General features: G+C 45.2%; 2 protein-coding genes across 4 annotated transcripts; one reads left to right on the forward strand and one right to left on the reverse strand.

The window, feature by feature from the left end:
* Positions 1 to 423: 423 nt before the first annotated feature.
* LOC133850571 (enhancer of mRNA-decapping protein 4 homolog) lies at positions 424 to 6,322 on the forward strand. Of its 3 annotated transcripts, none has more exons than XM_062286693.1 (12): positions 424 to 670; positions 737 to 1,141; positions 1,211 to 1,419; positions 1,481 to 1,899; positions 1,966 to 2,219; positions 2,280 to 3,713; positions 3,783 to 4,126; positions 4,188 to 4,437; positions 4,496 to 4,736; positions 4,802 to 4,967; positions 5,026 to 5,533; positions 5,595 to 6,322. In XM_062286693.1, exons 2-12 carry the CDS (start codon positions 771 to 773, stop codon positions 5,785 to 5,787), a joined length of 4,389 nt encoding a protein of 1,462 aa, XP_062142677.1. In that variant the 5' UTR covers positions 424 to 670; positions 737 to 770; the 3' UTR covers positions 5,788 to 6,322. The 3 variants fall into 3 exon arrangements, with proteins under 3 accessions (XP_062142677.1, XP_062142676.1, XP_062142678.1); XM_062286692.1 differs by having other exon boundaries at positions 755 to 1,141; XM_062286694.1 differs by having other exon boundaries at positions 981 to 1,141.
* Positions 6,323 to 7,760: 1,438 nt separating this feature from the next.
* LOC133841211 (GATOR2 complex protein Wdr59) lies at positions 7,761 to 11,379 on the reverse strand. The gene is made up of 6 exons (XM_062273599.1): positions 10,900 to 11,379; positions 10,633 to 10,843; positions 10,282 to 10,565; positions 10,048 to 10,221; positions 8,066 to 9,994; positions 7,761 to 7,999 (listed from the first exon to the last, which is right to left on the reverse strand). Exons 1-6 carry the CDS (start codon positions 11,227 to 11,229, stop codon positions 7,922 to 7,924), a joined length of 3,006 nt encoding a protein of 1,001 aa, XP_062129583.1. The 5' UTR covers positions 11,230 to 11,379; the 3' UTR covers positions 7,761 to 7,921.
* Positions 11,380 to 12,318: the final 939 nt, after the last annotated feature.

The raw sequence follows: 12,318 nt of genomic DNA on the forward strand, positions 1-12,318 counted from the left end.
CTCATCATCAAACAACTGATAATAAATCTTCAACTTGTTAAACATTTTCAAAGATTTACAATAATAATAACAAAAACTAAATGCAGTGAATGGAAAGAAGAAAAGAATATGAAAACAAACAAAAACGAAAGTGATATTAAGCACTATGTAAACATATTGTTACGTTGCAGCGTAATTAATGCGTATTGTTTTGAGGGATATACATCTATATGAAATGAAATGATAAATGTATTAAGTTGATGTTACAAAATGCTAAATGCAATAAATATGTATATGCTGTATAAGCAAAATGTAAAAAACTCGATACACTTTGTTTTTGAATTTCCCCCGCAAGAACTGTTGAATCAAAAAGGCAGCCCTGCTTCGATAGACAATTAGAGCTTTGCGATAACGGACGCAGCATGTTATCGATTGTGCAGCATTCGCCGCTACACATCACTAACGCTTTGCGGCATTGGAGCAAATTTTCGCAAAATTTGCCATACGATTTTTACGTGTGCATTTGTTGAAATTGATTTCTTAAATGGTGTAATAGGCATTAAAACAATTTGCTCCGTGCGTGCGTAATATTTGTGCGCATCTTTTGCACGTTTGTGGCTACCAAAAAAACGGCAAAAGCAAAGCCAACAAATCGCGTGCAACTGGCGAAGAGACTACTGCTGAAGTGCAGGTTAGTTTACGTTTACACAATGGGTTTGATTTATAATACTGCTGCAGTCGATAAGTAAATATCTAGATGATGGTCTCTTCCTAGTAAGTTTTATGCGTCAATGTTAATCGCGCTATTTGCGCTCGCACATTTGCCAATCTTTCGTAACCCGCCGTCCCTGCCATTGCAATCATCAAGGTGTGGCAAAGACAAAGCAGTAAAGCAAGCGAGCACAGCAACAACAGTAGCTACAGCAGCACCAACTACTACTAAAGCAAATACCAACACTGACGCTGATTTAACGGCATTAACGAGCAACAGTAATTTGCAGACATCAACAACTACATCAACATCATCAATTCTAATTAGAACCCGCCTCAATATGAGCTCTAGCAACATTGAACAGGATCAAACAACGGAAGCGAAAGCCGGCGCTGGAGTCATTGTTGCCGCCAATGGCAATCAAGTGGATAACAAAAAGATCGAAGTCATGTAAGTTATAATTCGGTTGGCTTAAAAATGTTGATCCAGTTCTGATTATACGTTATTTGTTCATTGCAGCAACTTCAAGCCATTTGCCAAGCAATGTTGTCATAATATCAAAACGAATCATACGAAAATCTATGGCTGTGGCGGAACTCATGTTCACGGCTCCTCCAAGGTCAAACTTAAGAACGTTGTCGACTACAAATGGGAGCACAAATACTACTATCCTGGTCACTTGGTCGCAGTGCATCGCGATGGCAAGCATTTGGCCTATGCTATCAATGGTATGTACTTAAAATATGGCATTAATTACATTATAAATATTTTCTTTCTATCTCTGTATAGTAAACAATAAAGCCACCGGCATGGAAGGCATGGTGCGTGTGTGCAACACCAACACTAGCCAACGTGCTCTCATCAAGGGCATGAACGGTGAGGTGCTCGATCTGCAGTTTGCCCATAGCGAACGTGATCGCATCTTGGCAGTGATTGATGTGAGCTCAATGTTTGTGTATAAGATCGATCTAATCGATGGCAGTTTGTTGTGCAAACTTGTGCTCAAAGTCGATGATCCCATTGCAAATTATACCCCTGAATTTGACATGGTCTCGTGGTGTCCGTATATCACCAGCAGCCACAGCAGCAACGCAGGTGGCACTGTTGGTGCCAGCGGAGAGGAGGAAGATGAGAACCAGTTGTTGCTGTGGTCACGTAGCTCGCAGTTTCAATGCTTCCATGTGCGCATGATTGTGTCCGAGCATGGTGTAAGTTGAACAAAATTATAACAGTTTAAAATGTTCAATTAATTTGTATGTATTTTTATATTTTAGCGCGGCCAAATACAGCCAGCTGCTTTGGAGACTGGCTATTTGAAGATCGAAGAAGATTCATTAATCACCTGCGCTGCACTCTCGCCCGATGGCACCACTGTGGCCGCTGCTTGTGATGATGGCGTTGTGCGTTTTTATCAGATCTATTTGTTTGATGTGCGCAATCATCGCTGTCTACACGAATGGAAGCCACACGATGGAAAACGCGTCTCCTCGCTTTTCTTTCTCGACAACATCAACAAACCGGTGGATGAGTAAGTATTCTATCAATGTCTTCTATACTATTTGTTTACACTTCTAATTTGCGTATGCAGCGCCTATTGGCAGTATGTGATCACCACCAGTGATTACAACACTGAGATTAAATTGTGGAACTGCTCGCTGTGGGAATGCCTGCAGACGGTCAATATTGAGGCTAATATTCCAAGGCCAACTCTGGAGCCATGTAAGTTTATTGCCGGCATTGATCGCAGCGCTGGCTATCTGGTCATCTCAAGCATCGACTCTCTGGCCGTCTATGTGATGCAAATCAACAGTGGCGGCGCCTTGAATAGCAGCCTCAATGATCAGGCCAGCGATAGCGGCGACTCTGAGAATGGCAATGTTTCGGCCGGTGCTGGCAGCGGTAGTGTAGGCAACAAGGACGCCGTTGCACGCATCCAAAACGTGGCGGAATTCAAACTGAGCTCGGGCATTTTGTCCTTTTCAATTGTGGATGCCAGTATGCGTCAGCTGAAGACCACCAATGAAAACTACTATCAGTTCGAGGATGACTACGATGATGATGATGATGATGAGAATAATGCGACTACTGATGCGCTTGTGGTGCATATGTTTGTTGTGCAGGGCAAGAGTCTGCAAGAATGTCAGATTATCTATCAGCCTTGTGCGGCGGAGAAGATAGAATGTAGCTTGACCACTAGCAGCAACAGCAACAAACGCTCGCTCACACCCGATGATGGGACAGCCACTCGACTGTTGCATGTGGGCGACATTAAACAGGAGCCTAGCTCACCGCTCAATAGCAGCAGCAGCTCCAGCGCTATACCGCTGGACGCACTCTTTGCGAAGCCAAAACGCAACTCGGGTGGCACCACAACGTCCTCTGTGGTTGCCGTCGCTGTTGCTGCAGCGGCCGCTCCGTCAGCCATGCTGCAGGAGCCTTCCTCGGCCAACTCGGCGAACAAGTCGCGTTCTGCTTCGCCATTTAGTAGTCTGCTGAATCTCATGACACCGGACGCATTCAGCGCCACCAGCAGCAACAGCACTACAGCCGTCCTCTTGGCCACTAGCAACAGCAGTGGCGGTAGCAACACAACTGGCACAGATGCCATCAACACCACTGCTGTCGCTGCCGCCGCCGCCGCTACCGTGAATGCAGAGCAGTCGGAGATTAATAGCCACGTGCTGAACACACTGCGTATGTTGGCCACGGTGAATGCCAAGGGCACGGATACATCTAATGCTAATCTATTGAATTTAATGAACAATACATTGATTGAGGATCGAGAGCAGCAGAAGCTAAAGGAAAAACTGGAGGCACGTAAAAAGTTTATTGCCATCGATCGCAATCCGGAACGCAATGTGGCCGAGAATTTGGCCAGCGGTGGCTCAAGTCCTAGTCGTGAGGTGCAAGAGATTATGGCCACCCAGGAGGATGCAGATGCTGATGATTATGAACCAGAGTTGGAGAATTTGGAATCAGACGAGGACAATAGTTATTTTATGCTCTGCAAAGCCGAAAAGAAGTAAGTAATCAATGGCTAAGAAAAATTCTGTTTTGGCTTTCTAACTAAGATATGTTCTATAATCCCTAGGAAGGAGGAAGAGTTGGCCAATGCATCGCCATCATTACTGCAAGCGGTGGATGAATCTGCGGCCAATTGGTTGCCCGATGCATCGTCGTCTAAGTTGCAAAGCGCGCCTACTAAGAAATCAGCTGAACTGCAAAATGCAGCACAAATCATGTCACAAGCGGTGCAGCACAAGAATAATGGCAACGTGCCACCGACGCTGGGTGGCAGCAACAGCAGTGCCAACAGCAGCAGCAACAATAATACATCAAGCACTTTGAATAGCAGCAATAATAGCAGCCACAATGCAACGATCGAAAATGCCGCTGGCAATGCGGAAATGAATGCGAAACTGGAACAATTATTGGGTAAATATGAGATGCAAGATTCAAGAGATTCATTTAACATGATCGATTTGACTTTTTGAAGATCTGGTCAAGGCACAATCGCAGCAGTTGAATAAATTAGAGCATGAGGTGAACAAGCTGCAACAGCAGCAGCAACAACAGCAGCAACCTGGCAGCAGTAGCAGCAGTGGCAAAGCAGCTGCATTGCAACCAAAAACTGTCAACGAGCTGGCCTATAAAATTGAAATGCAATTATGCAAACTGATGGAACAATATCTAAAGCGCTACGAGAACGAGCATAAGCGGCGGCTGGCCGAATTTCTACACGAACGGTAAGCAGAGAACATTTCAAGGATATCAATCTTTTATATATATTGCTTTTCATCATAGTGAGAATCAAAATCGCGTAATGCGCGATTCCGTGCTGCAGGTGCTTAATCAATATGTGATGAAGCACTTTACGGACATCATTGGCAATGTGCTCAACATGGAGCTACAACGGCACATACTGCCATGTGTCAGTGCCAAAATGGATCAGTTACAGAATCAAATGCAGCTAGAAATGGTGCAAAAATTGAGTGTCTTCGACAATTCCGTGAAAGAGAACATTGCCCAAGTGTGCAAGAGCAAGGTAAGCAGTCCCATAGAACGAACCTATTTTTAAGTACAGCAATTAAATGTGAGTGTATTATCTAGCAATTTCTGGATGCCTTTGGCAAATCGGTGCTGATAGGAGTGCAGACGAGCCTGCAAACGGCATTCATAGAGTCCATGAGCAGCACGTTGATACCAGCCTATGAGAAGTCCTCGCAGAGCATGTTCAAGCAGCTGCACGACGCCTTCAGCGTGGGCATCAAGGACTGTGAGTGCAGCAAATGCATTATTTTCTTTAGTTACTAAATTGCATTTTTCATTTGCAGTTATGGTAGAGTTTAGTGCGTATCTGCAGCATATGCCGCAACCGCAGGGTGAGGAGCTGAGCAACAAGCTGGGCCTGTTGAAGCAGCTGGTCGAGACCAATTTGCTGAAACATCGCAATGAATTAACCGACGCCATGCTCGAGACACAGCGCGAAGTAAAGAGCTTAGAAATACTGCTGGCTCGCCAGGTACAAGAGACCATACGCACTGAATTGCGCAAGTATGTGGATAGCCAGAGCATGGCCATGAGATCACAGGCAGCCACTCCGGCTCCGACTTATGATCTGCGGGATAGCATTAAGCAATTGCTGCAGGCGGGACAAATCAACAAGGCCTTCCATCAGGCGTTGCTGGCTAACGATTTAAATCTGGTGGAGTTCACGTTGCGTCACACGGATCGCATGCAGGTTTTTGCGCCCGATGGTTGCCGGCTTGAGCAAAAGGTGCTGCTTTCTCTTATTCAGCAAATTTCTGCCGACATGAGCAATCACAATGAGCTTAAACAGAGGTAAGCGGAATAGATGAATTTATTGGCTTGGGAAGTGTTTTAATAAATTTGTATATTGTAGCTACCTCAATGAGGCACTGCTGGCCATCAACATGTCGGATCCCATAACGCGCGAACATGCGCCGAAAGTACTCTCAGAACTGCATCGCAATTGCCGCATGTTTATTAAGAATTGCCCCAAGAGTCCGCAATGCAGCAACGTTCGCCTCCTCATCGCAATGTGCAGCGCCACGTACCGTGATCAGTTTAAATGATATCACGAACAAGTTTTTCCATCCAGTAGTTGGCAATGACAACCTTTTTTGATCCCCCAAATCCCATGCACAGATCCCTAAACACGACACACCATACATAACTATATAGACAACAAGAGACCGACCATCGTTTTGTAGTAAAGCAACACACACACATCCCGCAAAGAATCGTCTTCTAGCTCTAGCTTTGCCCTTATTTTGACTACATAAGCGGAAAAATATCCCTTTTTTTTCAATTTCGTTACTATTTGTTTTGTGCGTATTTGTTTCTAGTATTTCTTAGATATCTTATTCACATCTCATGTTCTTGTCACGATATATATTGTCTTTTTCCAGTTAAGCAGTAAACAAAACAGAAATCATAATAATTACGAAATTAAGCTGAAAAGAATCATTCACAGTGATTAATATTTACAATAAGTTTAATAATATGTATTTAAAATATTGAGTATTTTTTTTTGATTTCGTTTCTTTTGCGCGCTTTTTTATCGATAGAATTTTTTCCATTTCTTATGACGCTTATTGAAGATTAAAATAGACACGTTAAAGCAGAGCTATAGAATTACATTTTAAAACAATTACTAAATATTTTCAAGATACGAACGAACTTTTCCAAAAGGGACAATTATGATGATTGCGAAAAAAAGAATTACAGAACTGCAACTAAATGCGTAAATATTAAGCTAAGCCTAAAAAAAAATTTATAATAATAAAAAAAAAATATTAAATACAAATGAAAATATGCGATTCATTACACTATTTTATATCAGGATACATAGAACAAAGGTAAGTAGCAAATTAAAGAACTTCAAAAAGACAAAAATATGTAAATATTTTTGCCAGGTAAGTATCAAAAAGGATTAACAATATCCTTAAAATTTCAAAAAAATGTAAGTATACTATGTCCGAAAGTGGTGACAATTCTAATTGCTGTGAAAAACTGCCAAATCCGCCGGTGAAATACCAGGCGAACATAAATTAGTAGCAAGCAATAATACAGAAAGTCATTATCTATTGTGGTTGTTGTTGGACATTTCCAGTTGTCACGAACGGGAAAAAGTGTCAAATCATGAAGTGAAATACCAGGCGAACCTAAATTGGTAGCAACAATACAGAAAGCCAATTGGAACAGAATTGACCAGTAGGTCGCCGAAGACAAAGTCACTTCGCTATGTTTTTTATTCTGACCAACCAAATGCAAGCCCTCTCTCGCACTTCCGCTCTTAGGATCCACATACAAGAGAACACTTACTGAAAAATTGACTAATGACAGAAACGCATATGTGACTCCATTTCTAGATTGATCCACGTGCCACTCAATTATGTTCGCCTGGTATTTAATAGGGGGTCTTGAGATCCACTCAGAAACCGTCACGAGCTGCTGACAAGTGTCGCTGCACTTAGTAGTGTAGTCTGCTCTCTTAATTTTTCTCTGAGCACTAAACTCATTCAGGGAAGCTGTATGATTGGAAGAGGAAGGTGGAGCGGGGAGGACAGTTCCAGATAGTGCATGGTGAGGGTGATTGAGGGGGATAAGGTTAGGCCAAGTACTCTAAGATTGGCAGGATGACTGTGCATTTATGGCCGACTTCACTCCCCTAAAGAGGTTTTGTGACACACTTTCTTCAATGCGGTTATTTTTCGTATGAAATATCAGTACTAAATATTTCATTGGTATACTTGATTACCAGCAATCTGCACGGGGTATTATAATTTACCAACATTAAATATATAAACTTGGAATTATAAAGTATATATATTGCTGATCAGCCAGACGATATTGTCTGTATGTATTTATATATATATATAGGTGTCCGAGAGTATAAGAAATAGACACCTCAATAGCATTGGTGGTGTGGCAGATCAATTGTTTTAGAACTTTGCTTAGAATTTAGTGCCCGACATTTTTCGTATCGTTTAGTACCTTTCGATCGTATCATGTTTGCTGCTGATGATAATAAGAGCGTGATGGATAATTACAGACGTAGACTATATATTTGCCGATACAAAATGTGGTCTTAGAGACTAAAACAAAAACAATTATGTGTAGGTGGATTTTGATTTGCACAGCGTAAAAAGTGTTTACCAAAGCTACACTTAAAGCTAGCAGTGTAATAATAGCACCATGTGGTGATCAGCTTATCAAAGCGAGCAGTTCCGAGGTGCGCTGCAGGCAACGACAGCCACAGCCCGCGGCACAAACACTGTGTTTCTGTGGAAAATAAAAAGATCATCAGTTATAGTTGCAGTTATCTTAAAGAACTTTAACTTTACACACCTCGAACCACTGCATCATGTGCTGCATGTGCCCGCCGTGGCCGCACGAGAGGCACGCATTGGCCGCTCCACGTACGGGCAGGCAGCAGAGCGTGCAGAAGAGCACGGGCCGCTTGCAGGGCTCACATTTGGGAGTTCGCTTAGGCTTTGCACAGCCGGAGCACTCGGTGACAAACTCAACGCCCTGCGAAGGCGGAGGCGCGTGTAGCGTATGTTTGAGAACTAAAGCACGCTTGGAGAGCAGCTGCCAGCCAAAGAGTATGTCAGCATAGACGCGTTTAAACTGATCAAAGAGCGGCATGCGTGTACGCTTAATCAGCGAACAAGCATAGGCATCCGTTTGTCCAAATGTCATCAGGCAATTCAGTGAATCCGACCACGAATTGCTGCGCAGCTGTTTCAGCTGCTGCAGATTGCCGGCAGCAGTGCGTGATTGTGTCGACGACTTAAAGTCCAATGGCAACACAGTGTGATAAGGCGATAGCTGGGCATGCAATTGACTGGGCAATCGGCAGCTGGGCACATCCTTCAGATCGCTGGGCGCTGCCGGACACTTGTCAAAGAGGCAGGCCAAGAGTACCGCTGTCTGCACATCGCCAGCGCCTGCGTAGTGCATGATTAGCGATTCCAGCAGTGATTTCTTAAACGGATCCTTGTGAAACAACATTGGACAGTTCATCCCCAGCTGTTGGCCAGTTGCTGGCGGCGTTGCAATGAGCTCGGCCAACAACCAGATGGGCAACAAGTCTAGCCGGCCATGGGCACGACAAATCTCGCCGTTGCGTCGACAGGTGTCGGCAATGTTGCGCTTGTCCAGCGTAAATTCGCGCGCCATCTCGCGATTAATGTGCAGCAGCTGGCTGGCATCGTAGACATGGACAACGGGCGTGGTGCCATTCATTTGACGCATCACACGCTGCTTGCCCGGCTTGCCGGCAATCATGCGCTCCTGCAGATAGAACGAAGCATTCGCATCTCGTTGCGTGGTAGCCATCGCATTGCCCAGCAGGCCGCTGCTATTAATGGCACTCAACGTACGCGGCGTGATAGCCTGATGCTGACGCAGTGTTAGGCGTTTGGTGTTCAGCACCTGAGCAAAAGTGGTCAGCATGCCGATGGCATTGAAGTGAACGCCCGAGGTGCGTGGAAATGGAATGCAGGCATCGTGCAGAGCACTGGACAATGCGCCCTCCAAGCGTGGTGACTGCAGCAGCAATTGGCTGCGATCCGCTCCAGCGCCGACGCCGCTCACAGCCGTCACACGTTTCTTCATGGCCGCGACCAGAGCACGCAAACATTGCTCGAGGCAGCTGCGGGATTTCTTCACCCGTTGCAACGCATTCGAACGCAACACCTTGAGCAGCACGGCGCTGACATCGCTCGATAGGGTTGTGCCCTGGCATAATTGAAAATCGGGCGGCACATTGGGGCTGGGATACGAGGTGGGGAATGTCACCTGCAGTATGACCGTGTGATCGGCTGCACAGATCTTGAAGCAAGCATAGCGCTTAATGGCATCCAGCATATCCACATCCACATTCGGCATATTCGTGTTCAGCAACGAGAACTCGTGATGCAACGAACACGTCGGTTGATCCGTCAACGAGCGCGCTATGTGCGTCTCCTCGCGTCTCGTATAGACTCCGCCAAAGCTGGGCGAACGTGCCATGGGAAGTGCGTTGCCCCCAGCAACACCGGCTGCATCCAGTGTGGCCACAATGGGCAGCGAAGCCGCTGCCATGGGACGTGGATGTAGCGTATGCAGGAATTCTGGTGGTGTTAACGCGCGCAATTCACTCAATTCTGGCTCGTATCGTGGCGTCGACTCGCTCTCCTCATCCTCATCCGCTGAGGGTTCGCATAGCTTGAGCATTTGCTCATCGATCTTCCACACACGCAACGTGCGATCTCGCGACCAAGTGACCAGCTCCTAAAATCAGTCGTTAGTAATGTTTTTGATTGTAATTATCGAGCTATTCTTACAATTTCATTAAAGTTCTCGCGATTGGGACGCCAGGCAAAGTCCAGAATGACATCCGTGTGACCCACAAAGGAGCAAATCGGATCCGTTTGCTTGCTGTTGCTCCAGAGCAGCAGACTATTCTCGCCACGACCCAAGTGCGGCACCACAATGCTGACCAATCCGTTGCCAATGGGCTAAGGGAAAAAATCGAAAGTTTCAACTAAAGTTGGGGAGAACAAATGACTCGCATTTACTGTATATCGGGCTCGCCACACGGGCGACAGCGTGGTGATGATCTTTTCGGCACGACGCGGATTGCACACATCAAAGTACTTGACAGTGCCGTCCTGACTGGCGGTGGCCAAGCACGTCTCGCGCATGTGACTCCAGTTGATGCCATGCACACGATTCAGATGCGCGGTAATGTAGTGTGTTGGGCAGCTGCCCTTGCGTATGTCCCAGATGCGCAAGTCACCATCGTGTGCAGCGGCGAGCAGGTTGCCGGAGACGCGATTGAAACCCACTTGGGTAGCACCAGCTAGAAAAGAGAGGCACATTTAAAGCAACTGCACAATGAATGCCATAGAACAGCGAGCTATACTCACACATGCAGACGGCATTCAAGGAGAGCGCCGGCTTGCGAGGATCGCGCAAATCCCAGATGTGCGAAAACGTGTCAATGGAGCAGCTAACCAACAAGTTGGGATTCTTGCCATGCCAGTCGATGTCCGTCACTGTGCGCGTATGACCGCGCAGCGAGTTCTCATAGTAGGGCTCAGCGGGTCCCCAGCGCACAATGTCAATGTTTTGACTGGTCTGAAAAATACAAAGATGGCATTGTATGAGCTGGCATTAAAGCTGGCATAACTCACCGCTATGGCGCAGTACTCTCGACGACTGGGGCAAATGGCAAACTCGGCCACGGACACATCGTACTTGGACTGACGCTCGTGGCGACGCAGCGTGCCATCATCTTGGCCCAAGCGCTGCAGTGCCAAATGACCGCGACCCGCCAACAAGACCCATTGGCCCGAGTAGTCCACGGACATGGCGGTGGCCTGTGAATCGCGGTGCTCGTAGCATTTGTTGCTCTGCCTAATGATGTACGTCTGCTCGGAAACTCCGCCAACGCCGCCTCCAGTTCCTCCACCACGCTCCCCACCGCTGCCGCTACCAGCTCGCAGCGTCTCTGTTGGCGGCATTTGGTGATTTTATGCTGTTGGTGTGTGGGGGGACAACATAAGGTGCGAAATCTAATGAATTTTACCAACTAAAAGCACGAAACAAAACGAACTGATAAGCGATAGAGAAAGAGACGATGATGAACACGCACAACGATAACAATAACAAACTATTACACTGAGCAGTGTGACCGCCCTCGTTTTTCAAATATCATTTTTTAGTTCGTATCGTTTTCTGCATTACCGATATTCAACACGTTATAATCCAAAAAACTATCGAATTTTCAAATGCTGCAACAACAACAAATTCAACAAGTTATCAATAACAATTTTTAAAAAAATACGCCAAGATGTTCAAAGCATTCGACTACGATTTTCAGTTTATTGGTGTAAGTGCATATGCCAACAAAAACAAAGTTGTGAATTGGTACGTTTATTTTTAATTTTAATTGTTACTAGTCTTATTTGCTTTATATACAACGGGGAATTTAGCAATAACTTAAAGCTAAAGCATCGTAGTAGTTCTAATGTCTCATCCTCTTTTATTACAGAAATCCAGCTCTCTTTAAGCTGCTATACTACTACTAATATTCTAGTGGTTGGGTTATCATTCAACGTTACAAGGCAAACCTATAATTATAAATGCTTCTGTGAATCAGTATTTCAAATAAATTGTTTAAACACAAAAAGAAACGCCAAGAAGATGGACGCACTCCCTCGCGATAGTCAGTTGGAAGTAATCAAGAGCTTAAACCTGGATGATCAAATCGCGCTATATGAAGCTCCCAAGAACGAAAATGTGGGGTTGGCCTGGAAGGATCAACATATGTAGCTTTTCACTTGGTTCTTTTAACTATGAGAAGTTTGAAGTGATGCCTGAATTGTTGGACGTGTTCCTATCCAACTGTAGTGCAAGAGTTCAGGAATTAAAACTGGAGATCATAAAATTTGACTTTCCCAAGCGCTGAAATCACTTAAGTACAATTTGGAGTTCGTCGATGGCCAGGGTGCTCAAGAGAATGCAATTTAAATAATGGCAACCCTATTTCCTAAGCTGCACAGTATGAAGGCCTTTGGTGATTTCAATTGCAATGCTCTTGAAATATTTGC

Source organism: Drosophila sulfurigaster, chromosome 2L, assembly GCF_023558435.1.
Source record: "Drosophila sulfurigaster albostrigata strain 15112-1811.04 chromosome 2L, ASM2355843v2, whole genome shotgun sequence".
Taxonomy (NCBI): Eukaryota; Metazoa; Arthropoda; class Insecta; order Diptera; family Drosophilidae; genus Drosophila; species Drosophila sulfurigaster.

Coding starts and splice junctions, on each gene's coding strand:
- LOC133841211 (XM_062273599.1), bottom strand. CDS start 11,229: ATGCCGCCAACAGAGACGCTGCGAGCTGGTAGCGGCAGCGGTGGGGAG. Junction 10,566..10,632: donor CTTGAATGCCGTCTGCATGT/GTGAGTATAGCT, acceptor TCTCTTTTCTAG/CTGGTGCTACCCAAGTGGGT. Junction 10,222..10,281: donor TGTGGCGAGCCCGATATACA/GTAAATGCGAGT, acceptor TTTTTCCCTTAG/CCCATTGGCAACGGATTGGT.
- LOC133850571 (XM_062286693.1), top strand. CDS start 771: ATGTTAATCGCGCTATTTGCGCTCGCACATTTGCCAATCTTTCGTAAC. Junction 4,438..4,495: donor GCCGAATTTCTACACGAACG/GTAAGCAGAGAA, acceptor TTTTCATCATAG/TGAGAATCAAAATCGCGTAA. Junction 4,737..4,801: donor CCCAAGTGTGCAAGAGCAAG/GTAAGCAGTCCC, acceptor TGTATTATCTAG/CAATTTCTGGATGCCTTTGG.